This window comes from Ciconia boyciana, chromosome 8, assembly GCF_034638445.1.
Source record: "Ciconia boyciana chromosome 8, ASM3463844v1, whole genome shotgun sequence".
Taxonomy (NCBI): Eukaryota; Metazoa; Chordata; class Aves; order Ciconiiformes; family Ciconiidae; genus Ciconia; species Ciconia boyciana.
Window position 1 is genome coordinate 14221091 of NC_132941.1, and position 26749 is coordinate 14247839.

General features: G+C 48.1%; 2 protein-coding genes across 7 annotated transcripts in view; both read right to left on the bottom strand.

Annotated features, from left to right (window-relative positions):
* Window positions 1-2863: 2863 nt before the first annotated feature.
* BCL2L10 (BCL2 like 10) lies at window positions 2864-6231 on the bottom strand. The gene is made up of 2 exons (XM_072869955.1): window positions 5727-6231; window positions 2864-4007 (listed from the first exon to the last, which is right to left on the bottom strand). Exons 1-2 carry the CDS (start codon window positions 6126-6128, stop codon window positions 3876-3878), a joined length of 534 nt encoding a protein of 177 aa, XP_072726056.1. The 5' UTR covers window positions 6129-6231; the 3' UTR covers window positions 2864-3875.
* Window positions 6232-7874: 1643 nt separating this feature from the next.
* The window catches only part of GNB5 (G protein subunit beta 5), a 30366-nt gene continuing 11491 nt past the window's right edge, over window positions 7875-26749 (bottom strand). The window contains exons 4-15 of one of the 6 annotated variants that reach the window (XR_012043771.1): window positions 26002-26043; window positions 25134-25210; window positions 23494-23626; window positions 19461-19604; window positions 16184-16275; window positions 16014-16062; window positions 13219-13315; window positions 12019-12185; window positions 10920-11069; window positions 8720-8777; window positions 8535-8575; window positions 7875-8111 (exon numbers count right to left, since the gene is read on the bottom strand). Coding sequence is in view for 4 of the 6 variants with exons in the window: in XM_072869951.1 (XP_072726052.1) it covers window positions 11058-11069; window positions 12019-12185; window positions 13219-13315; window positions 16014-16062; window positions 16184-16275; window positions 19461-19604; window positions 23494-23626; window positions 25134-25210; window positions 26002-26043 (813 nt within the window). In the remaining 2 variants the exon portion in view is untranslated. Of the gene's footprint in view, window positions 8112-8534; window positions 8576-8719; window positions 8778-8891; window positions 11070-12018; window positions 12186-13218; window positions 13316-16013; window positions 16063-16183; window positions 16276-19460; window positions 19605-23493; window positions 23627-25133; window positions 25211-26001; window positions 26044-26749 lie in introns of those variants that run through there. The other 5 variants (XR_012043772.1, XM_072869951.1, XM_072869954.1 and 2 more) reach the window with 5 other exon arrangements.

Here is a 26749-nt window from a genome sequence, read left to right on the forward strand (position 1 = left end):
TTTTGCATACCACAGCAAAGCAGCTCACAAACTGCCATATAACACCATTCTGCAACTCACATTTTTTGAGCTCTAACAGCATCTCATTTTTTCCAAGTCAAAAAGAAAACCACTGGCTAGTTCAACGCTCTTAAGAAGGCTGATGAATAGATTTCTCTTTCCTTTAACAAGAAGGCAGCTGGGTTCCTGCAACAGCACGGCAGCCTTTGCCCGTGGTTACAATGGATGCCCCTTCAAAAGGGAACCGCGTAGGGAGCAGGTGCAGCACCAGCAGATAACACTAACGGCTCCGGTAAGACCACCGTGAATACCATTGGAAGCTGGGAATGCCGCCTTCTCCGCCTGCCAGCCCCGCAAAGGTCTCTCCCTGTACACAGCAGAGCAGGAAAGACTCAGAACTGGTACGAGCAGCCAGGCGATGGCCGCAGCAGCTCAGCCAGCACCTTCGCTTCTCTCCGCTCCCCTCAAACACAAGGCCCTGCCCAGCACTCAGGCGCCTTGAAGTGACCCACAATTGATGGCTTCTGCAGGCGTAGGCGCACTGGGGCCCCAGCAGAACCTACAGCAATTACGGCGTGCTAATCGCTAGATAGCACGAGGCCTGTTGCATCCACCACCTGCCCGGGAAGTACACCAACGCTGAAGATCTGAAAGCTGTCATGAGGATCACACGCAGCCTTGTGCTTAACCACCTACTCTCCTGCATTTAAAGAAAGGAACGGCAGCATCTTGCTTCCCTCTTCTGAGGCAGAAAAGAGGATACGCAGCAGTTTTCAACTGAAATACAGGACTTCATTGAGACAAATGGTCAGGCTGCAACGGAGAAAAAAAAATTTAAAAAATCAGAAGTCTCAGGCAAATGTAAGCTAATCTGAACTGCCCTGAAATCAATGGGGCTCCAGTGATTTAAGCCCTGGTCTTCAATCCTACATCACCACGGTCCCATGGCAGCACGGCTCCGGCTAGGACAGGCAGATCCCGGGCCAGTGCCAGGGCAGGGAGCATGGGCTCCGGCGGCCTGGGCTGCGCCCACTGCTCTCAGGGTGGCTGAGCGGAGCACCCTCGGGTGTGGGCTGCCAGCAGAGAGCGGAGCAGCCTGGCTCTGGGTGTCAGGCAGCCACAGGCAGCGTTGCTTCTACGCTGCCGAGCTGCACTGCGGTATCCTGACTCAGCCTTACAGCTTTCCTAAATTACCCCTGGTTCTTCTAGTTCTTAGGAAACCTACCCCCAGCTTCTCCCAGGCCAAGGAAGAATGGCAGACGCTCTCCAAGCTGCACCTTGTAAAGGGTCAGGTTTACACGAAAGGCTGATGTGACTTTATTCAAGGACGTTTCCAGACTGTATTCTTCTCTTTTCCAGAGCACACTGTAAAAACCAGCATAATATCCTCTATTGCTTTTGTGGAGCCTACCAGATCAGGTTACACTGGAAATCAAGATACTGATATTTTATCTTTGTCCTGCTTGATATTGGGGAGACATTGAGATCCGCAGCAGGACATTTCCATGCAACATTTGACCTCTGTTTTAGAGCATTTCTTGCCCTGTCGTGTGCCATGCTATTCAATGCACATCCCCCTAAGCATCCCATGTTTCGGGAACTACCTTCGCTTCCCAGCACCAGCCAGCTCACTCCCACCGTAGCCAAAGTTTCAGGCACTGCAGCCTCCTGGCTGCCCAGGAGGACTGGAGGCAGATGCCCGAGAGCATCCAGCTGCCACAGAAGCAGGCGCCGTCCCCGTGGGAACTCAAGAGAGGAACTGAGCACGACGGTCCTGTGCCGCAGGGTCTTAATCCTTTCGCCGAGAGGAGCCAAGCCAGAGTTTAGAGAACTGGAAGTCAGAGAACAAGCAGACGTTTGTTCAGAGCGGGCGGCACGAGGGGGAGGACCGCCAGCTCCTTCCCGCCTCCGCGGGACTTACCGTCCCTGAATGTCCCTTTTTGTCCTTCTCCCCGCATCTGCGGCCAGTCGGCACAACGCCGCTCTGTCCAGCACGGGGCCGCAGCCCCCGCCGCATGCCTCCCCCAGGGCCCGGTGGCCAGCAGAAGGAGAAGCAGGGTGGCCACTGCCGGCCGTGGCAATGCCGACCTGGCTGCCAGACTGATCTTTCCCAAGAGGAAGTCGGCCACCCGCCAGGCGCTCTTCCCACGAAGGGGCATACCCTCTCGAAGGGCAGCGCGGTGGGCCGAGGGGCAGACAGGGAGCGAGGCTGAACAACGGGCTTGCACCGTTTAACAGGCATCAGAGCCACCAGTGCCGCAGAAACATCTGACTTGGAGGCGGGAGCATGAGACCACTTTTTAAACGCGTTAAGCCCAACACCCTCAAAAATTACAGCTGCTCAGTATTACTAATCTGAGAAGGGCTGAACTCCGTCACCTATTGCTCAGTCTTTATCGTAACTCCTATCAGAAACTCCAGTGTCAGTAAAAAAGCATGCATGTGTGAAAGAGAGAGGCAGTAGCAAGTCTTAGCAGAGAAGAAACAAGAGCTCTGTTGCTCTCTACAAGCAGGAGCAGGTCTCAGAGGACCCTGTCCGTACCCAGCTATGTTAGTAAACTTTGGAAAGTTTTGGCCTACAAAACCACGGGGTTATTTCCAGTCGCAGTGGTGAAGATGGGCCTTTTGGACTGGGTTTTCCCCTTAGGCTGTCTTACCCCTAGTTGTGACTGCAGGACTCCTCTGCAACGAAGACTGGTATCACGCTGCTCTGGTGCTCCACAGCTCCTTGTTTCAGGTCAAAGCACCAGGAAGCTGGGTACAAACTGATGCATCCAGGTAACCACCGAAACACTCACTGTCCGAGTACCATCACCCATCCAATCAAATAAGCAGAAAGTTTTTTAAAATAAAAATACTTAACATTTATTCACCTTTGAAGTCACCATAGTAAAATTGTACACGCTATGAGTAACCCAGGAACGTTATTAAAAGCTACCAGAAACATAAGGCAATTTGTACAACCATTGAAAGAAATACACAGCATGTTGAAAATAGAGTGAAATATTACTCAAACAAGACAACGCTTGATACACACTAGAGTGACAAGAACCAGCATTAAGTTTTAAACAAAAATAAAGATGTCATGGCTACAAGTATTATACAGTGATAAATACTTCAAAAATATATTAAGATATATGGAAATTCTCGTTTTGTCAAGGAAATCCAGAGAAATTCCAGCCTTCACTGGATTTCAATATACCAATTAAGGTTTAATATTTAAATTCCTTTCCTTTCAGTAAGAACAAGTACTGCAGCCATTACCGTCCTGTATCAACACTTATCTTCTTGTAGTGTAATGAAATCAGCCTTATGTTATATTAAGCCCTAATGCCTCTCGCATCATGGGCACTAATTGCTCTAAATCAACCAATGAGTTCCCTTTCGGTAACAAGTGCTGTGCACTGCATTTGAAGCCATAAACCATATTAAATCACAGTCAACGTTTGCCCACTTTACAGTATTAATGGAAGGCAGGTTCAAAGACTTGCCTCCATGTAAATAAGACGTCTCGAACAGAGGGTTTAGTAGCAAGTCCACCATAACGTTTTCCTAGCATAACATCGAGCACTCAGAAGTTACAGTACATGAACCATGCTAACGTTTAGGTTACACCTTCAAAAAGAAAGTCCAGAGGATGTTTGGAGACGACAGGTTTTGAACATGCACAAATGGTGGTTTAGTACACATTTGTTTGTGCTGTTACTGGGTAGCGTGTGAAGCAGTTTATAGCCAAGGATTTGGTGAGACAGTTTTCCAAGCCAGTTTAAAAATATAAACTTCTTCTTAGGGGTCTGTTCTATAGAAAATAGAGTGAAATCTGGTAAATTGTCAGTTTTGAGAGTACTTTCCCATGGCAAGATCTGTTCATCAGCCTACCGCACCACCAAGAGAAAAGCCAATCCTGCTATTCCAAACCCCGCTGCAGCCATGATCGCATTGCTTATGGTACTGCTCTGGTCAGCTGGCTGGGAGCCGTGTCTGCTGAAGAACCGACAGAAGCCATCCTAGAAAAGCAAGAGAAAGGACATTGAGTTGGCTGGCTTACAATTAACTGGATTTCTTTTAACAAGTCTTTGAGCAGGGGTTGGTTCACACTCTCAGCACGGCGTTTGTCAGCTCCAGAAGTCTCTATTTTAATCATGAAAGTCTAAGCCTGCTGCCTTGGGCACACAAAAATGTTTTGTGAGAGCCTTTGCACAAGGCGACTGAAAGCAGTAGCTGCAAGTGTTTGTACACTTTGCTCAAAAGACAGTTGCAAACTTCCTATTGAGATGCTCAGCATGTCATTATGTTATTTTCGCCCTTTTAGGAGGTTTCTGATGGGAGCTGCCAGCATTGTTCCCCCTCATTCAAGTTTCAGAAAGTATCTGAAACACAGGATATGGAAATTTCCGCTTGAAAGACAGGAGCCCGAAGCCGGTCCCATCTCGGCGGACGCGGGACTGATGACACACTCTCTCGGAAGGGCCAAGTGGACACTGCTCAGAGCTGACCTATGACAGAGCAAAGCTGGCAGCTGCTCTCCCAGATCGTTATTTGTGATAATCAGAAGTGGCAGCAATACAACTCCAGATGGTTGTGTTTGAACTCTGCTCCGCAGATGTCTATGTAAACAAGTTATACTCTTGATTTCTTCCGGAACTTTGTTCTTTACACTTTAATTTGTGCGAACGGGCAATGCGATTTTGCCAAGTGACAGCGTACGTTGTAGCCAACCACCATACCGTTCCAAGCAGTCAGATGGACCAGTGACCACTGGAAAACCAAGTTCATTTTGGTCTGTGGAAAAGACAACGAAACCAGTGGCTGCCTCCCCCCCCCCTCTATTTTTAGTGCTTATTTGTCCTGGCATCAAATATTCCACTAGGACTGAAAATAGGAAGTGTGCAGCTCTGCGGGATAGCTGACATTTTGTTCAGGAACGCCGGCAGAGCTGCATGGACGCCTTAAAAGCCGTACTTTCAGCATGCATCTCAAGTGGCAGAAAGCAACAGTAGCCATCGCTTTACATCACAACGTACATGAACGCTATTGCCCACACCTTCCTGCGGCCCCGACCTGACCAGTTTCAGGACAAGCAGGAACCAGAGCAGCAGCTCTAGCGGATGGTGGCTTTATACACGGGCATATTGAAAAACAGGCACATCGGGGTTTCGTGTTCACACTTGGGAGAAGACCTGGGTCGGCCTGCTCTCCAAAATCTGAAGGCTGAGGACCTGAGGAGAAGGCAAACCTTGCCCCCCACGAGTCAGCAGCATAATTCCTGTATTTTTAGGAGGCTGCAGCTTGACAAAGCTGGCCGCTGGCACCTTTAGAGAACCGGCCTAAGCCACAACCCAGGACACCCGCAGACACCTTAAATACCCCAGCGCGCACCCGCTGCGTGCCGCTATGAAGCGGCCAGGCCCCGCAGACGCTCTGCAGCCTTTCCCGCGGAGACCTCCCCGCCGGTGCCGCGCACGCCCATCGCCGGCAGGCACCCCAGCACGTTCCCCTGGCAATACCCCCAGGCCAAGCTGCAGCACGGCGCCGGGGGGCTGCCCTGCTCTGCTAACCGGGGAGAGGGGGCCAGGTCCCCCCCCCGCCCGGCACCCACCCCCGGCCGCTCCGCCGGGCCGGGCTCCCGGCTCCCCGCCCTCGGTCTCCCCCCGGCGTCGCGCGTCCGCACCGCGCCCGGGCCGACCCCCGCCGCCGCCGCCGCCGCCGCCCCGGTCCCCGCTCACCCATCCGCCGTGCGCCTCCAGCCACTCGCCCCGCTCCTCGGCCAGGTAGGCGGCCAGCGCGGCGGCCAGGCAGCGCGGCCCGTCGCCGCAGCCCCGCTCGGCCAGCGCGGCGGCCAGCGTGCCGGCGAAGACCACCAGCGCCAGCAGCCGGCCCCAGTTCAGGCCGCCGTCGGCCTCCAGCTGCGCCGCCACCCGCTCCAGCAGCGCCGCCGCCTCCCGCGGCTCGGCCCGCGCCAGCGGCGCGCAGGAGCGGAAGAAGGGCCGCTCCCGCCGCTCCAGCTCGGCCGCCGCCCGCCGCAGCGTGGCCGCCGTGGGGCTGGGGGGCAGGGCGGCGCCGCCGCCGCGGTGCTGGAAGTAGTCCTCCAGCAGCAGCGCCGTCTCCTCCTTCAGCGAGCCCGGCATGGCGGCGGCCCACGGCGGCTGCGGCCCCGCAGCAGCAGCTGCCGCCGACTAAGAGGCGGGGCGGCCCCTCCGCCCGGCCCGGCCCGGCCCGGCCCAGCCCAGCCCAGCCCGCCCCGGGGCGCTGGGGAGCGCTCCCCTCCTCCGGGGCGGGGCCCGGCGCGGTGGGAAGCCAAAGGCGGGGCGGGGGGAAGCCGGCCCCGGGCCGGCGCGGCCCGCACCGCCGCCGGGGTGCGACCGCCGCTTCCCCGCAGGGTCCGCCCGCATCCCTGGGAAGGCGCCTCTTGCACAAAGCCGCGACTTTCCCTGGGCAGCCAAGCAAAACGCCGAGTTACCGCATGCTGGCTGTACGAGACTTTTTTCAGATGGGGTGGGTTTTTTTCCACATTAGCGGCCCGAACCTGTGTTCTTTGCATCGAAGGAGCTGCAGGTTTTCTAGGACTATAAGATGAGTGCATTGTGTATTTACCAAACAAACGCAGTGGCGTTTGCTTTTGGATGGGCATATAGGCAGAATTTAGGATTAGGACCCTCGTGGTGCAAAGGTTGGGCCCTTCACTACTGCTGGTGTAAAATAAAATGGCTGAGAACACCACCAGCCAAGTGGTGTCATTTGCACAGCACCATGGAGACATCTCGGCTAGACGCCTCCCCTGCATCCCAGCTGTGCCCTTCGAGCTCCGAGTACCATCAGCTGCTTAACCGATCATCAACACTCCCATAAATACCACCTCAAGATTTATGGCAGGCCCACCACAGGTACACCCAACTTGTGCTTCCTGCTCAGTGCCGGTTTGCAGGTGAGGTTCAGATGGTGGCCCGGTGCAAAGCGTGGCTGTGACTGCACCGTCACCGCACAGCCTTGCGCCAGCGCTGGGAGAGGTGCTGCCGCAGCTGCCTGGCACTGAGTCACGCTCTCGCCTCTAGTCGCCCATCAGGCTCAAGGCGCCCAACACTCCACCGTAGGACTGCTCCACTTCACCCATCTTGAATTACAGCTCCCTGTCTCCATTTTACAACCCCATTAGAAAATCTAAAAATAGATGGTTGAAATCAATCCTATTGCAATTTCTCAGATCACTATCAAGAATTGGCCTGATCTCTTAGAGTCATTCCTAAAGCAAACTCTTAGTTTTACATCCCCATATTTGGCTTTTGTTTTGTTTTTAAGCGGGGAAATCTAGCCTGTGTTTATGTGCTAGAGCAGTAGCTGGAATGATATCTTTACTTTTCACCAGTGCTTTACACACATGCTTTTTTAACTAGAGTTTTCCTTACGATTGTTAATCCTGGAGCAGGAATTTCCTATTGCATTCCTCACAGCAGGAGAGCAAGAGGGAGAGGCTGCTCTTTCTCTAGCAATATCCTTTTCCACCCTTCCTGTTTATATAGCATTTTCGTTCAACAGGACGGAGCCGTCTGACAGTGACTTTGCCCTAGCTATAGCTCCCTTGCTCTCCATATGTTTAACCTGGTTATAGCCTGCTTGCGTAGCCTTTCGGGACTGCTCTTCCTTCACCTCCTGGCTTGAGCTGAGGAGTGGGTCAGGAAGGTGGGGCCAGGGCCGGGGCTCTGATGTGACACTGCTGCTTCCCTGCTGCACCCAGAGCTGCACGCCTGTTCTCCAAGGCTGGGACACACTGGGCAAAGGACAAGCAGCAGCTTAAAACCTCTCCCTCTGGAAAGGAATGGAGGCATTTCCGAGACACAAATAGCTTGACAGACCAAAGCGGGGGGTCTCAAAACACTGGATTTTTCAAAGCCTCCCTGGCCAACCTTTAGTGAGTAAGAAAAACAATGGATACTTCAGTACCCTGTTCCTCTATCTTCATTTATCTGATGGGAAGTTGAAGCCCGTCCTGGTTCACAGCTTTCACCATTACCTCAGGAACAAAAAAGTGGTTTTCACAGGTGCCACGTCCATGCAGCCCAACTTACGAGTCCACAGGCAGTGGCCCTGAAGTGCAGGAACCACAGGATTTCTCCCTGCAAGAACAGAAGTGCAAGATGCGATGTCAGCCTCATTCTTGCTGGAACTGGTGACGGTTTGGGCACTGATGTCACTCAGAACAAGCTGGCTCAGCACTTTCCCCAGCCCCTCAGAGGAAAGGAAATGAAACAATGAGCCTAAATGAAGGAGGTGCTTTTTTCACTGTCTAAACTGAGCACTTCCACCAACCACCTTCATGCTGACAACAAAACCTACACTAAAGTGGAGGGGACAGCTGACCCCAGCACAGTTCTCTACTGACAAGGCAGAAAGCTAAACTGCTGCATCTCAAGGTGATCTGCAAACATGGTTTACCCAAACAGTGATAGCCCAAGCCCTCAACAGTGTTTCGGTGCCCAGCTTTCACTGGCATCTCACTGCAATGCGAGGAGAGTGCTGCGCTCCCACAAAACACATACCCTATGTTTTCCAGTGCATTCCTGGGTATGGCGATGAGGATCTGGAAAGAAAACATCACACATTAGCTGTGATCCTTCTGAGCAGGAAAACACAACCTGAATTCTGGCCTCCTGAATGCAGCAGGAGCTCAGATGGAGTCTCAGGTACTTTCAAGGACTGCTTGCTCTCAGTTGCTCTGGCTCACCTTGGGCATTTCCAGAAGATATTCCAGAAGCAATTTTCTGGTAGATCTGGATTTCACCCTAGATTTTTGCAGGACAAATGGTCTAAGAAACTGTATGGTGCAAAAAGTAAATGCCACAAACCCAGAAAAAATAGCTACCATTACAAGTACCTAACTGATGGGAAAAACAACTATATACATGTTCTCAATATGTAAAATACAATTTATTGTATTTAGGCCATTCATAAGTATCAACACAATGTAGTATGTTTGAAACAAACATCTTGCCAATAAATACTATCTAAACATTAATATTAATCTTTTGATCAACTGTGGACAGTGTATTGACTCAATATTGCACAGTGAGCTCTATATGACATTTCCATAGTGCATTCAGTTTGTTACAGGGACAGTTTGCCACAAATATTGCAAAGCATCAGAGTTGACTTTTCCAAGTGAAAACAGCTGAACTATTTCATTAGGGACCGAAGGCTGATACAAATGGCAGTGTCCTAGATTAATTGGTTATGGATTCATGGAACCTAATTTTTTCATGAATGAGGAGACTTTGTTTCTAATACAATTTTTATAGAATTGTAAAAAAATCCCACTTTCAAACAGAATGAGGATATTATCATCAAACTTATGTGAACAGCCAACTCCAGTGATCCAGTCATCAGTGAGCTTGTGATCAAGCTCACTCCAGTGAGCTTGTTTTCTCTTGTTTCAATCTAAATATAAATCGTATCTTTGATCTTTTCAGAGATGTATCTCACCACTTGCATTTCAAAGGCCAGACCGTGCAAAGCCCCCAGCATTACTCCAGCACTTTGCTCCCTACATGCCTCTACTCAGGCTAGGCTCAGTACCCATCAGTATGAGCAGAGGTCACACACTCTAGTCTCAATAGTTTTCAATGTAAAAATGCAAATATAATTTCCCAATAGTTCTATAATTAACTGTATCTCAGCTTTATCTGGTTAAATCTTAATTCTACAGCATCAGCTCCGCATGGGGAGCATCAGCTCCTGCCAGTTTGCATTGCATTACCATGCTCGCACAGAGGGCTGGGGGCTGCCAGCAATATGGCTGGCTATACTGCTTCCCTGGAACCCAGCAGCTCCTGGATCAGCTGGGCTTATGGGGTCTGGTGAGCACAGTATCAAATGCTGGCAGGACTGTGGCTCACAGCAGGTTTTCAACAGCTCACTGTTGTTCATTCTCAAGTCCAACCACGACAAAACTATGTCCACACCAGTGGGAGATTACTGTTAGAGTAAGGACTGTACGATTTGGCTTGTAAGGGTTGACCCACATTTGCATGAACTTACACTGCTCTGACATTGCAGAAGGACCTTAAAATGGGCATACACTGCCGTAATACACATTTAAGCTACATTGCCCTGCCAAAGTGGTATGAGCTGCTCAAAATGCAAATAAGAATCATGATCATAGAATGACTATGCCTGACTTGGAAAAGATCTGACCATCAGTATAATGGTGCTTAGTGCTTAGCGTGTAGTATCCCTTCGTGCTTAGGATGTAGTATTCCTTTAAGTAAAAGAAAGTTCACTCACCAAGTGATACAATTAAAAATTTCTAAGAAACTACTGGTTAAGTATTACCTCATGATTATGTAAATCATGTTTATATCCCTCATCTTTGCAGTTTATAATTTTGTATATATTTAGATTCTTTATATTCACGTAACAGAGATGAAATACTTATTTCTATCTAAAAAGACGGTAGGAAAAAACAGAGATTGAAAGCATTCCTTTTTTGTACAAAAAATACATTTTTATGACAACAGCCAGTACCTTCACAGTAGGTCCTTTGCTCCTCTACTTACTACCAAGGTTCAGTCATCCATCACGCCATCATAAAGTATCAGAACTGTTTTTCTTTCCACTTTTCAACACCAAAATTCAATGCACTACTATGGAATGTTTCCAAAGTCTTATGCTACATCCTGATAAACTCAGGAATATTTTTTCTTTTTTCTTTTTTTTTACTTTAAAAAGGAACTTAATTCATGCAAATAAATACATAATGTGCACTGAAATACTCAATTCTATGATACAGGTGACTTCAGAGAAAAGTCCCTTTATAATTATCTAAACTAGTTCTAATAAAATAAGATAGTTGCAAAACAGAATTAAAAACATTTCATTTAACTACAAGTTGATGTTTGCTATGTGTTCAAGCAGATTACATTTTCTACCTAGTTGTGTTAATCTGTGGGTTCAGTGTCACTCTTTTGTAGTGTAACAAATATTTGATTTTGAGGGGTGGCTTTTTTATGCAGGTTTTGTAGTCCAGGGTATCAGTCTTCATTTGGTTCTGCATACAGGATCTCAGGTTAAGCCCAGATCTGCGGAGAGAGAGTTGAACAATTGTTTATGACATTGACTATTCTATCAAACGTTGCATTAAAATTTGGCAAGGCAGTCAGATTAGCGGTACAGTGTATCAGCAGCAATGATAGTATTTAACCCATAAGTTCAAAATTCCCTTAACTTTAACAGTTCGGCTAGCACTCTGTGGGGATTTTTTTAATTTGAATTTTCTGTTCATGTTTTACACTGTGGTTTTATATCCTCGTTAGTCCCTCTAGAATCAATTTTCCTGTAACAACCCTTCCCCCTCGCCCCCTTTTTTTAAACAATCAAAGAAAGAAAGAAAGGGTGCTGGTTTTGGCTGGGGTAGAGTTAATTTTCTTCACAGTAGCTAGTATGGGGCTATGTTTTGGATTTGTGCTGGAAACAGCGTTGATAACACAGGGATGTTTTAGTTACTGCTGAGCAGTGCTTACACAGAGTCAAGGCCTTTTCTGCTTCTCACCCCACCCCACCAGCAAGTAGGCTGGGGGTATACAAGAGTTTGGGAGGGGACACAGCTGGGACAGCTGACCCCAGCTGACCAAAGGGCTATTCCAGACCATAAGATGTCATGCTCTATAGGCTATATAAAGCTGGGGGAAGAAGAAGGAAAGGGGGGACATTCAGAGTTATGGTGTTTGTCTTCCCAAGTAACCATTATGTGTGATGGAGCCCTGCTTTCCTGGACATGGCTGAACACCTGCCTGCCCATGGGAAGCAGCGAATGAATTCCTTGTTTTGCTTTGCTTGCGTGTGCGGCTTTTGCTTTACCTATTAAACTGTCTTTATCTCAACCCACGAGTTTTCTCACTTTTACTTTTCTGATTCTCTCCCCCATCCCACTGGGGGGAAGTGAGCGAGTGGCTGTGTGGTGCTTACTTGCTGGCTGGGGTTAAACCATGACAGAAAAAAGCACCCAAGGCAGGTGCTCCCAGCACTTACTCGGAGAGTGTGGTCCCAGGAGCCCGAGCAGAATGCCGTCCCATCAGGAGAGACCCGCAAGGTGCTGACACGATTTTCATGTCCAAACAGAATGGATACACGGGACCCTTTCAGCACATCCCAGACATTTATGGTGTAATCGTTATAGCCTGCAAACAGTAGGCGACCTACAAAGAGAATGAGATTTTACAAAGTGAGGTCTTAAGTAGGTAAGATGTCTTGACTGCAGCAGGGGCCTTCTGCAGGACATTCATCACCCAGTGAGCCACAACCCAGCTTTCCCGTGCCACCCTCTGCACACAGTGAGCCCTGACCACGGCTTCTCCCAGGCCAGCTGTGCTCATGTTAGACACCCCAGCTCCACTGCTGAGCTATCTGTACTAAATGCTGAACCAATTAAAATTTATTAGTTAAAATTTAGTTAAATTATACAGAATCTGTTCAGTCATTAGAGATGGGGGATGACTCCAAATCACAACAGACTGAAGAGCACTTCAACAGCTAATGGAGGGTAATAATATTTTGCTCAGACTTTATGCAAGAAGTTGAATACAAATGGTTGAATGATTAATAGACAATTTGGTAAGCGATTCATTGTCCCCAATGAGACAAGCTGTGGTGCTTGTGACCGTGACAGAGACATTTGCCTCTGTCCTGAGCGGAGGGCAGTTCACCACCCACTTATCCCCACACAGGGTGACTGGAGGAGCTCTGCATTTGTGCTGGAGCAGGAGAGAGAAGACTCGAGCTCATGTCTCCGGACCCGTAGTGAAAAATTGTAATGTCTCTGTCTTCATGCTTCTCTAACATACTTTTACTATCTATTAATCATTTATTATCCTTTTATAAACTATTTATGTAAGTGTGCTTAATAGTCTAGTTACATTTCATGTTTCCTTTGAAATGTTTTTAGTCATTATTGTGAAATTCTAGCCCAGATGTAGTTAAAGGCAAAATATTTCCTGCCTTCAGTAGGGCCAGGAAAATACTTCTCATTGCTACAACAAAGTGATAGCCAGCTAGGTTATTTAAAGAGCAATTATTTTTACAGAGGCAAAAAAAGGCTTCCATGCATTAAATGTTTCTTTTGGTACTTAGTACTACTTTTAATAATAAATGCTTTATCAAATTAAACTGGCAAAATTTTACAGTTCCCCTCAAATCCCAACACTAAGATAACCTCCAAAGTTCAGGTCTCACCACTGAGAGAGAAGTCCACACTGGATGCTCCAAAAATGATGCTCTCTTTGGAATAAATTGCTACTTCTCTGTCTGCACGAAGGTCATATAAACGACACTAGGATTGAAACAAAACCAACACACATGCCTTAGTAAAGGCTGGAGTCAATAGCTACTACATTTCATTGAAAAAAATGGGATTGGGAAGGACTGCAGCCTAACAGGCATCACGGGAAGCGGCTGCTTGGCTTCTTTCCTTCTGCTATTTCTGCCTGCTGTAACTGGGACTCCTCTGGAGTCTAACAGGGATCCAAGCAACACAAGGCTGTTTTGTATAAATTGAGTGAAGAACTTGCTTTTCCAAACCACTTCTCTAAGCCTCCTGCCTGTCCTGCTATAGAGATGAGTGGTGGGTTTTGGACCATGGCTACCCACTGCAAGTCCCCCACCCTCTTGCTTCCCCTACTTGCTTCCCTTGGTTTCCTGCATATTAGGGCATCCTGCTGCTAGGGGGTGTATGGGAAGACAGTCTCTAAAGACAACAGTTTAGCCACAGCTGGAGTCTGGGAGACAGAGGATTAAACCTCTAGTCATCTTTGAGAACACGAACCGCATGGCATAGTGCTCAGACAGTCCCTTGGCACGGGGAAGCCCAGACGGTAGTCGTTGCTCTGAGTAAGACAGGATAGCAAATAGCCCCTGCCCTTCCGTGAGGCCTCTCTGTCTGAAAAACCTACATGAAAATAATTCAAGTGAAATAATACATTTTTATACAGATCCTTGGTTTTCATTTCTCACGGAAAATCCCCAATCACCTCTACAACCTGCACTTCCTGTTTTTATCATTTGCCAGCATACTTAGGCTTGTTTAACATGGAAATAATGTATAGACAGACCAGACTTCATTGCCATGCAGAAAGGCCGTCTGTTAACCTTGAAATCAAAATGCACTTTTGAAACTATTTGAACTGAAAACCTTCCTCAATAAGTTAAGTTTAAGCAAACAATGGCCAGATGAGTTGGCTAATATTAAGATGTTACTAATGAAAAATGGCTGATACTCAAGCCTGCACACGAAGGAGAGGCTGTTTCATTCGCAGGGCAGTGGGGAGCTGCCAGGTACGTGAAGTCCAGGTCTCCCGGTGCTCCACGCTGATGAATAATTCCATCAGACTGTCCTGATAGGGAGTCAGGGTCACCACAGGTGACAGCACTGCCATGTGAGCACGCTTTTATGGTTTCCCTCCAGACAGTCAGGATTATCTGTTCCTCGAAATCCCTAAGTATATAAATCAGGTCAAGGATACCAGTCAGTGTATTAGTCCGTAACGCTCAAAACACCAACCTCTTCATTTAAAGAATGAAGTAAATGGAAACTGCCAAAACCTCTGTCAAAAGTACAGAGATGGAATTTCTCATTCTCCTGCTCAAGTCAGGGGTGTCAGGAATAGTTAAGAGAGAAAAACCCCATCAAATAAATTAATAAGCACAGGAGCCCAGAGCCTGTGGTACTGGGCATAAAAAGAGAGTGCTTTCATTGGAATTTAATGATGGACAATTTTTCCATCTCACTCCCTCAGCATCTCAAGCGCTCACAGTACTGCATCCAAATGTGTGGAGAGGCACTAGGCTCACCACAGAGCTACAGGTATTAATTTATAATTGCAGCTTTTAAGACCTAAAAGCAGTGTACACTCCCTCCAGAAGAGCCTTGGAAGGTCTCCACATCCAGTGAAGACAAAGGGAATGTTTCTATTGAGTTTAGCTAGTACTAGAGCAGACTCAAAACATGCTGTGAGGGCAGAATACTTTAGAAAGAGTCTTCACCCTCATCCGACTCGATGTGATGTTTGAATAAACAGGAGAAGCAGGGTGCCAGGTGCCTCTCAAACGTCTGCTCTCGAGTTACACTTAACTGCAAGCTCAGTCCCTGCAGGGCTGTGGTACAGGCAGAGCCTGATCCCCCATGGGGACCCACCAGCTGCAGCAAGAGCCACCAGCCGTGTGCATCACTCAGGGGCCCAAAGGCACCAGGAGGTAAGTGGCATTTTGCATACAATGTGCTCACCAAGATTGCCTGTCAATACATACTGTGCCCTCCTAGCAGCTTGCTCATAGATAAGTAAGATCCACAAGAGCTATTGTATCATCTAGGATGACCTGAATGCGGTGACTCATCGCAGTAAAGAGCTTGGCAGTGAGTCAGGCTGACAGGGAGATGTACGTGGCCAAGGCCACCCTGGGGCTGCACTCTCAGGATGCACAGGGCTGCGGAGGCCAGCTGACCGGGTCTGCCCAGCTCCGCACTGAGCTCACAGCCCCTCTGCTTGCCAGGACGCGGGCACTCATGTGCAGGCTGCCTTCATGCCCTTGCGCTGTGCTGCTCCTTCTGACACAAGCTGCAGCATTTCATCTGGTTCCTCCCATGTTGTGACCAACAACTATATTAAGCCAAATCTCTTCCAGTAAGACAACTAATTTTGATCATGAAACTGCAGAACACAGAAAATCTGAAATGAATATTTGGACAGTACCTCATGTAGAAAAGTTTGCAAGACCTACAAAGGTCCTTGTAAGACCTTTGTCTTGCAAGATCTTGCAAGACCTGCAAAGACCTACAAAGTGTTACTAGATTTTCCCTGTAGCATTATATATAGTATTTAATATATATTATAGCATTATTATTTCTGCAACTTTGGTGTTACAGGCCCAGTTTAGTCACTTAAAGCCCTCTGTGGATGTGACATAGTCTTTTAGGAAAATCTGATTTGGGAAGTAACAGAACTTCCCTAAATTAGGTTGCTGAATTAACATACCGTGGCATCGTCTGAACCAGAGGCAAAAGCATCTCCACTTGGGTAATATCTGTGCATGAGTAAAAAAAGACCAGAACACATTACATTACTTGGATGAGGTCAGACTTCAAAAATAGAACCAGCGCATTGCTCAACATCACAAATGTGTCCTCTCCCAGAAACATACTGACCTGACACTGTTGATATCTGAATCGTGGGTTTCAAATGACTGGATGCACTGACCAGACCGCATATCCCAAACCATGGCTTTCTTGTCACATCCCTAATAAGACAAAAAAATTCACTACAGTTGTGTAAATGGTGACATTCACTCCTCATGTGCCTAACACGCTTCATCAAGCCCAGCTATGTTCAAAGGCTCTGAACAAGACAGCTCTGGGGGAATTTAACCAGCAAAGCAGCCTCAGAACTGGCTGTACTGGTACCCCCAGGCCTGGTGCAGTTGCAGTTAGGAGCAGAGTATGCCACGAAGGCTGGAGCCTCAGCGGCACTGCAGACCAGCGTGGGCATAGCGCTGCCGTGAAGCACAGTGGGGTGCAGACAGGCCTGGGGTGTTTGCACAGGCAGTCCCGTACTAACCGGCACTCACAGCCCTGCTCTGCTTGTGCTGCTGCCATACCTGTGTCCACAGTCCCACCATGCCACAGAGCTGCATAACTGACTCACTCCCTTACCACTTAACATGCCCAATATAAAAAATTAATACCCAGCGTTTAAAGTTTTATAACTAATTCTTTTCATACGCTGAAATAGAAAATGAAATAAGTGCATCCAGAGGGTCTCTTGCCCAGCCTCCTACCAGAGTCAACCCCTGCCGTGGCTCTGCACCCACGTGCTCAATGGCATGGCTGGGATGAGAAAAGAAGCACAACAGCATTTAATCTCGTTGTCAAGCTCTAACCTGCCCTTCCAAGCTGTGCTTTCAAAAGATCATTTAACACTCGGTGCTTGCTGCGAGGTGCTCAGCACCCTGCATGCTTCGGGCAAGGGGCTCAGCCCATGTAGTCTGCAACATCCTCGGAGCAGGAACCATCTCATACCTGTAGGGCCGTACTCTTAGCTGCGATGTCTCGCTGCTGTCACAATCGCAGCCACAGGAAAAAGAATATGGACTTTTCTTTTAAGAGTGACGGGAGATTTTAATAAGTATGACCCTGCTGAGGGGCAGGCTATAGGTAGGCTCAGCTCTGGGGGCTGCAGCCTCTCCGAGGCTGCATGGGAAGTACAAGGCAGGCCAGGCAGCCGCTGCTTCTGCCGAGCTAGCGTGTCCTGCCCAGCAGACTGTGCCACACATGTTATTCATTTTTAAGCAAATATGATTGCTAATTAAATTAAACAGTCTCTTCACAATTCACATTGTTCTCTTTTTTAATTCTCTTGTTAAAATGAAATCCCAGGTTTTTTACTAATGATGTCATTATTTAAAAGAGGTAATATTCCTTTGTACCAACTTGTGGTTTCTGCGCAGGGGAAACCAAACAGGATAGAGAACATTTTGGACTCAGCATATTTCCTTCTCAAGCCCCGCCACAGCCCAAGCCCAGCCCTTCATATTGCTTCCATGTGCACTGTTCTTACTGACCTCTCTGGGAGTTTGGGGCCAAGACCAATCTGACAAGCTGGTGCTTTGACTCCTAAGGTTTTGAAGGAGAAACCAGCAAACACCTGCGAAGAGATGGGCCCCCTGAGTGCTATCCAACTCGCCCCGAGGAGCAGCGCTCAGAGGGCACTGAGCACAACAGCCTGGGATGCAGCCCTGAGCTCACCCAGGAGGGCTGGGATTTTCAGTTAAGTCATTAAGTGTAACAGCACCCGGTCTACACGCTGATGTATTGGCATTGCTTATTCCAGCTCAAGGTTACTGTTACTGTATTACATAGGCACAATATACAGGGAGTCTCTCTGTGCTACCATACTTTCAGGTTGCACTGTTTTGGCTATACCTGCATTGACACGATACAAGACAGATCTTCACTGAAGTGGTATTTTGCATGTGATGAATTAAGTGAGTCCCTGTAAGGACGGACATGTCCAAGCCGCTACATCGACACAAGTATGACATATTCTCTTAGCAGTACCATAGCTGCTTGCGATTCTTTGCCCTATAATAAGCTGAGCTGTTCCCAGGGAGAATGAATCTATCCTTTCTGGGAAGCAAGCTCGGTGACAGGAAAGCCCGGGAGGAGTAATGCACTCAGATGGAATTAGCTTTCAGTCACGCTTCGGAGCAGCTGTGCTAGCAGCAGGCAAACTGGGCCAGTGTGCTGGGCTCTGCTCCTGATGGGCCAGCCAAATTTGATAAAAGAGCCATAACAGAAAAGGTCCAGGTTTATTGTGTAGGGATGGGACCATGGCTCCAAGCACAACAAGTGGAATCCCCTAATCCATGGTTGGCACCTTCTGGTACAAGGGCCATTTCCATCAGCAAGCACAGGACAGCCCTGGGCCAGCACTGGTGGGGCTCAGAAACCAGGTACCTTCAGCAAAGTTACTGGTAGCAACCTGCCTCCAGTAAGAGAGGTCATCTCTCAGCTCCTGCTAGCTCTCACCTGCACACTCAATTTCTGATGTGGGAAAGACCAGGACCACCTCAAAAAGGAGCTGAGCCCCATCCCACTCACCTTTATGCCTTGCCTGCCTCACTGCCAGGCTGCATGCCAACGGCTCGGCTGCCCGCAAACAGCGATCCCTCAGCAGCAGGACAAGATTTGGAAGATGCTCTGGGTACTTTCCCAGACCAGTCCTGCAGCCCCAGTGAGGTTTGTGTGTTCCTCTGGGCCAGGACAGGGAACGGGCAGTGTTCAACTGATGAAGGGGCTTTAAATGTCTCTGGTACCGCTGGAAGGCAAAGGGGACTCAGCAACAGCTGAAGATGTGGCCACACCTCATCTCCCTGCTCCAACTTGTATGAGGGTTTAGCCAGCGTCCAAGCTACCCCTTGGCTTCTGGGGAGCGGCTGAGGGACATAGTGGCGCGCACGTTATTTGCAGCCCCACTTCAATGCCCTGAGCAGCCGCCTGGCACACCCTGTCCGGCTCCAGAGAGCTGGGCACGAGAAAGGAGCCAAATGTGGGAAGCTGTCTGCTGTGCTGGGCTCCTATCCACAGGGGCTCACACCTCTGCTGTGGTACGAGCCTGCTGCTCTAACTTTGAGCCTTTCCCTTCTCGGGAGAGGCGTTGTTTTGATCTCAGGCTGGATTGCTTTGGTGTGGGGTGGAATTTGCTAAGTAAGCAGAACTGCAGTCAGACTGGCTGGGTGGGTTTGACCCCACAGTCAGGGGTTTAATTTGCTCCAGCTTGGAAAATGTGCTTGCAATGAGTGGATTGCACTGGGGCTTCCAACACATACTCCAGCACTCTCTCAATAAGAACATGAGCCTCCTGCTTTGCTGCCTTTTCCCTTCCACATTCCTTAATTTTATATTACAATAGGAAGCTCCTGCTTACCCCAGAGACAAATGTATTTCCCGTTTCAGAAGGGGCCAGGTCCAGGCACAGGACATCAGCTCCATGACCATGGAAACTCTGTAGAAGCTGCCCACTCTCAACATCCCACAGAGCACAAGTTCCATCTCCACTTGCTGTCAGGATCTATAGGATGTGGCAAGAAGAGTCACAATACAAAAATCAGCAGATGATGTTCAAGTTCACAAAGAAACAAATGACATCCTATACATACACCAAGGACAGCTTTAATTTAAAGAAATATTATGCAATATATCAAAGCCATAAAAACAATGTGAATCTAAGCACAGTTTATGTTTTTTATTTTTAAGGAAAGAAGTTAGTGTGGAAAGGAGAGGTGTATTGACAGCTATACCTACACAGTGTTTCAATAATGGTCAGTTTTGTGCAGTGGGGTTTGGAGAACTGATGGCAGTAAGAATCTGCTGGCATTTCCACATTCTCCAAAAAGGAGGTAGAACCAGACTGGTATTCCTGTCTGCCCGTGTATTTAATCCTATCCATATTTAGGCTGCTGGAATTCAACCTGGGTAAAAAGAACTGCTGGAGTTAAGTATACCTGTTTAACCCTCTAAATTTTTTTTCTGCTTGAAATAGCCAGGTTAAACCCAATTAATTGGGCTTAAGACATGGATTTTCTGAAAGGGAAGTAAGCCTGTCTAGACAGTTGTTTGGTAAGTCCATCACCTCTCACTTGTCCAAAACCATTTGTGTGTGAAAGGGCTTGAACATACACTGACCGAACATAGCTCACAGCTTCCCTCATCTGCTACAGTGCTTGTAGAAAGCACATGTGATCAGTGCTTGCTATTGTGGCTAAATCCTGATGATGCTCAATTGTTCAAAATTTCCCCTTGGCACCCGAAGCTGTTATGCAATCATAAATTCTGTAGGTTGAAAGGGTTCCTGTGCACTGGCGTGGAAGGAGGCAAGGGTGAACTTAGGAGGGCTCTCAGTCTTATACACAGGTTTTTCTCATGGTTGGTGAGGAAACTCAAGGGATCCCAGTGGGTAGTTAGAAGTTAAAAAGAAAATACTCTTCTAGAAGAAAATGATCACATAATCATGTAACCATTCACAGAGTTGCATAAAGGTTAAACACTGAACATGTTTGACAGATGCTCCAAAAACTCCTCCCATAAACAGAGGTCTGCAAAGCTGCAGAACAGACTGTTCCAAATCCTGCAGCAGAGAGATGCTAATACTCTGAGATTATAATAGCAGAAGAAAGTCCTGACTTGTCTTTCTGGCCAGCTTTTGAGCCTAGATCAATGACCTTCTCTGTTCTGAGGAATATTTGTACTTGGCTGAGGAATGAAGACTTTCAGCTCTGAGGATTTGCTCTCGTAATAGCATGTAAGAAAGATATGAGGGGAATAGGAATAGCTAAAGGTGTAAGGGAAGGGTCTGTTGGCAACCCAGAGCTCCAGCTAATGCTTAAAGAGAAATGTTATGGACTCAGCTTCACGGTATTGCTATTGAAAACCAAACCAAACTCCAAAAATCCAAAACCAGAAGGGACTTAACAATCTTTGCTATTAGACTCCGGCTTGCTGCACGAGGGGCTGTGGCAGCGCTGGATGGGGATCCTCGCCTGGCGCCTGGTGGCAAGAGGCAGCACTTGCACACGGCAGAGGACAGCAGGGACACAGCCCCTGCTCACCAGGAGCACATGCACCGGGGCTGGGAGCAGCGGCGAGGGCAGAGGGGCCACCCTCACCTCTGCCGCCTCTGCCATGGCCACGGGCCTCATCCTGCTTCTCAGCCCTGCCGCACTGGGAGTATGGCTGCGCGCCCTATGCAAAACACTTGAGATCCCAATTAACTGTTGCTATTAATACATATGGAGCATTGTCACGTGGGGAGCATTATCATACCGCAGAGCTGCAGATACCTAATTTAGGAAGCGAGGCTCCCCAGCTCTCTGCGTACTGAGGCAGGGGAGGCTCTCTCTGGCAAGACCGATTTGGGGCACCAAGAACGAGGTGCGCACGTCGCCCAGCCCTGCAGCTCAGCGCTTGTCTTGGCGTGGGTGGGAACATGATGAGGAGCAAGGATGGGACCCCCTCTTTCAGCACCTACACAGCCTGAGAGCGGCTTTAACCAATGATGAACCACCCCCACATCTCTCTTTCCGTTGCACTGCCAGATGCCCATGGGCACACCAACTCCTACCCCGTCTCTCATTCCTCTGAGGGAAAACCGAGCTGTAGTTTAAGAGAGCAGCCCAGGCAGAGCAGCAGCATTCACAGCACCTAGCAGTGGGTGCTGGGTGCTGCGGGGGCACTGGGCTGGGGGACACCTCCACCACGCACTAGGGCTGCTCCAGGACAGGTACCACATCCCCCGGTGACGCGAGCTGGGACAGCAGAGCTGCTCTGCACGCAGCTGGGAAAGCTCCTGCACAGTGTCCTTGTTACACTGTGCACCCTCAGAGTTACTGAACAATTCTAATTCTGAGGCCGTTATGTAAAAGGAAAAAGATAAGAAATCTGCGATTCTCTAGGATCCCCTACATAACAGTGTCCTAACAGAAGCCTGGCCAACTCACCTGCTTGTATCTGTTTCAATAATAACATACAGTGCTATAAATGATCACTTATAAGCCTATCAATTACAAGAAAATTTCTCTTTAAAGTCTTCAGGAAAATCTCTGAATCACTGAATATATAGCACCTAAATCCACTGTGATATTATTTAACAATAGTAATACATTACCTTCAATATCAATGCAGTTTGCTGTATTTAATATGGAGAAAAAAGACCCAATTTTCTTTCTTTTTTTATTATGAAAAATAAATAACTATTTTTCCTTTCATAGGATTTAATCATGATGCATATAGGTATGGACAAGAAAAGAGAATACTGGTTTTCTCTTTCATCAAAAACATTCCACTTAATTTAGACTGCTCTAATTACGCAGGGCTCCTGCACAGTAAGGTCAGGGCTAAGCAAGCCTGAGCACCGAGTACCTCCACCACTTGTTTCCATGGCAATGGACTTAAATTAGTACCTCGGAGTCATTACAGAAACCATAGAACGACAAACAACAACGTACTCTTGGGCATCTCATGTCCTGAAATAGAAGCAATGAGAGCTGATACTTCCTTCAGAAGAGCTCCAAATATCTGGAAGAAGGGGACAAGGTATTCCCTTTCCAGCAGCTCTGCTGACACAGAGAGCAATGAAAATGCTCCCTTCTGCCACTTATTTTGCTGCAGAGCTGCACTGCGCAGAGCTTCAATTAAATTCAAAAACCGGAGAGGACAAGGGGATTATCCTGGCTCCTTTCATCATCTTTCGTGTTCCTGGAGAAAGAGATCTTTGAGATATTCACTACAGAGGAAGGCTGGCCTTGTCTCAGAAGATCTGCATTTAGTTCCTGGCTTTGCCATCACCTCCCACTGTGGCCCTCTGTGCTCAGCCCCCCCGGCTGCGAGACGGGGATAGCATCACTCCTTTCCCTCCAGGTAACACACCACTGCATGTACGGACAACAGGGCTGGCCCTGTGGGACCATCCTCAAGCTCAAATATCTCACTTGGTACAAACAAAAAATACTAAGAATGAAAGCAAAAGCAAAGTTGGCTGGACGTCCAGGACAAAGCAGGCAAACAACACAGTCTCCACCAGCTGGCATAGCACATACCCAACCTAGTCCTATCTCAGCTGGGTTTTTAACTATTTGTATTAGTTTGAGCTCCTAAAAGCACAAGCCAGCACAGACCCAGTGAGCAGAGAACACACAGGTACCAGCGAGCTCCCTCTGCAGAAGGGACAAGCCTTTGCAGGGAGCAGGCATGACAGCCTGGCCACGGGCTATGACAAGCATTTCCTTATAGCAGCTTTTGCAGCACCTTCCTTGCCCCCAGCAAGGGTTTTCCAGCAGCCTCTGCATGGGGCAGGACATGGCCCTGGGTACCCCAGGTGCAAGGAAGGTTACTTGCCCAGCATATGAATGCAGCTCATATTAGGTGTTGCTGGATGGTAAGCAGTGGGTAGGGAATGCATTTACCTGCATGTCTGAGTTAGTGAAGCTGCAGGCAGACAAGTAGTTTGTGTGCATTGCAACCGATTTCTTCTTTGCAGCCATATTTTCATTTTTGTCAAATGTCAGAGGGTACACAGAACACTTGTTGTCCAGGCCACTAAAGAGAGTAATAATAGCAATAACAGAGAGAGGAGAACTAGTTAAAACTGCAACGACAAAAGGCAAGTGGTGATAAGAAGCACCTGTCAGTGCTGTGCTGCCAAACCCTTGGAAGTACCGACTTCCCTGTATTGTGCTGTCCGGGATCTCCCTGTGCAGGGAAGCCCCAGCTGCCTCACCAGGCTGGCTACTTTACAGAACTTGAACAGCTGTGCCTCTGTGTTTTTTACCCTCACAGAGTTTATAAATGGCACTGAATGAAACCTCATGAAAGTATAAACTGGGAGGTGACACAGCAGTCACCTCAGGGTTAATGTTTCACATAAAGCCAAACTGACATTTTTCTGTTGACATCTGTCATTGTAAGGATCAGTATTGAAGCATCATTACTTATCTACCTTAATAAATTTAACCTAAGTCCTCTGGAAGAGACAGTATAGCAAGTAGTGGGTGTGAAGACAGGGCTTTTAGAAGAGTTTGGAAAAAAGGCAACAGCAGCACTGACCTCTGTAGCTGGTGTCTCCCTCCTGGACAGTTGCACCAGTTAAGTTGTGTCTCCCAGGCCAGATGCGGGACTCTTTTCTAAAGGGTCTGACTTGTGTCTGAACCTTTTCTAGAGCAGTGGTAGATGAGCCCTGCCCTGGGATCCTGGCAAACCACCAGGTGCTGGTTCTGTGCCTTATACTACATGCACAGCACTTAACTGACAGCACAACAGAAATACAGAATTAGGTAGTGCAATGCATATATGCCCTCCCTGTCTCTCTTACAAGTGTGGAGATGGAGCTTTCTTGCCATTCTTCAAGTTTTAGTCAAAAACGTACAGTTTCCAGACACTCTCTCCACACACATTTATGGAGTCGGCCTGTCTGTCTCAGTCTGCTGCTTTCTAGATTTGCAAGCTGCACAGTAGTTTCTCTTTGTTCCTTTCTCTCTCCCCAGGCTTGCGTTGTCTGTCTGATCCACCCAGTCCCTTTTTAAAAGATGTTTTGCCAACATCTCATCTCTTTGTTTTCTCCCCTGCATAAGCTCAATTTTTTCAAACCTGAGCCCTCAGAAAACTTGGAGATTATCAAGGATGGGGTTACTTCTCCCCACCCCAATCTATTCATGTGCTGGTAATCACTAATGACTAACCTCCTCTACATTGTAGAGGAAAGAGTGCACAGTAAAAACAGAGTTAAAAACACTCTCCCTTAGAAGATATATCCAACACACACAACCAAACTGGAACAGGGAAGTTGCATGCATGCAGAATTCCTAACCCATGATATAAATGCTGAAAGAGGATTATTTTCCACGCTTACACAACAAATGTTACTGCACTGAAGTCATTGGAGATATGTGTACGAGCCATTATGGGAACAGAATCAGAGGCACTGAATGTAGTCCTTCCACCCACAATCAAGGCACGCAAACTTCTAGCTGTCAGCATCTGAAGGCACTGGGACACCACTACAAATCAAGCTTCCCTGTGTAAGCAGCTGTGGAAACTGGGAACTTACCCACAAGCAATGGCACATCCAGATGGGGCATATGCACACGCCATCACCCAGGTACACGGCATCGTCACTGCGTGTTCCTGAAACACAGCATCTCTTTAAACTGGGATGTCACTGTTTCTCTAATCGGTGCAAGGAAAACGGTGTAGAGTAGTAAGGTCAGTATTTCTGTGGGACATCCTTAGGGTCAGTGAAAGGTACAGGTGCTTCCCCCAGCCATAACTCACATGTAAGGCTGGGACAACCCTTACTGCAGAACCCAGCAGAGCAGCGGGAGGATGGCTAGTCCCTCCCTGACACCTTCCACCTTATTCATGAGCTCCAAACTGATCACAGAGCATGTTCTATTTGGGTTACTCAGTGCTGTAAAAGGTCCCCACTGCTGCACGTGTAAAAGTGAGTTACAAACAAGCTGGTTTTTTCTCAGCTGTGTGGAGCAGGGTGCTGTGAGGCAGCCCTGGCAGGGCTTGGAGGAGCAGCGACACCATGGCACAGTGAGCACCACAGCTGAAGGATCCCAGGTGATCACACATGGCACCTGGTACAGGGGTTACCCAGGGAGGGCCTCTGTTTTGCTGGCTGGTCTTTGCCCCCAGCCAGGAGCTCTCCCTGTCAGCAAAGAGGCTGGATCAGAGACTCCCACTGGAGGCCATGACCAACCCCAGTGCCCTGACAGGGACTTTGCTCAGAGACAGGTCAAGGGAGGTGGTTTGCCCTGGGCCCCTTGGTTTGAGGTGCTGGTGGAGGTTTGCATGTTATCCTGTCATCCTGCTGCCTCCTGTGACACCTGTGAGCCCTTCAGCCCTCTACCTTATCCCACTGTCATTTGCTCTGTGCACAGAAATCTGACTTTTGCTGAAGTTTCACTTACCTTGTTGGTAGTGAAGGAATCCCACACGATCACCTTCCCATCCTAAATGAAAGCACACAGAGAGAGAAATTGAGGCCTTTCAGAAACATGGCTATGAGCCTGCTTCCCAGATTTGGGGAAAATTCTGCTGCTCATTTCCATCCCCCGGTCTGTTATGTCATGAAATTTTTGTCTCCATTTTAACAACAGCACAACGGTCACAGCGAAGCACCGAGGAGACGCTCCTCAGTAGTGCAAGTTATGTCTTTGACCAGAAGAAAACCATATCTCCTCCTTACTGAGATGACTGACGTCGGCTTAAAAGACCAATTTGGTTTTTTATTTTTTTTCCCTTCCCTTTTAGCGTGTTTATGAGAACTGCTCTCACTTGCAGCACACACCACAGACAGGACAATCTCCTCAGGAAACTGCCACTAGCGAGCCCTCACTTGCCTCCTTTCAGCCACGATGTGTTTCTCCCAGCCTGTAATCACCACCTACAAAGCCGGTCACCACTCCCAGGTGATATCTGTCAGGAGCTCAGTACGGGGCCTTACAAATACAAGAGGTGACCTGTATTACAAATCACTTACCGAGCTGGCAGCACTCATGGGGACTATTTATGGACATTGCACTGTTTATTCATCTTCCCTTCCCTGTCTTTTCCTGGTTTTCCCTTTGCTTCTCACTACATTTACTTAACCTTCAATTATCCATTGATACAATCTGCTAAATAGCCATCGTAAGAACACTCCACAGAGAGCAACAC

Bases quoted from the DNA above. Each gene is read 5' to 3' on its own strand.
- BCL2L10 (XM_072869955.1), bottom strand. From the start codon at position 6,128: ATGCCGGGCTCGCTGAAGGAGGAGACGGCGCTGCTGCTGGAGGACTAC. The intron at 4,008-5,726 runs GTGAGCGGGGAC...TTGCTTTTCTAG, and splicing joins TGGAGGCGCACGGCGGATGG to GATGGCTTCTGTCGGTTCTT.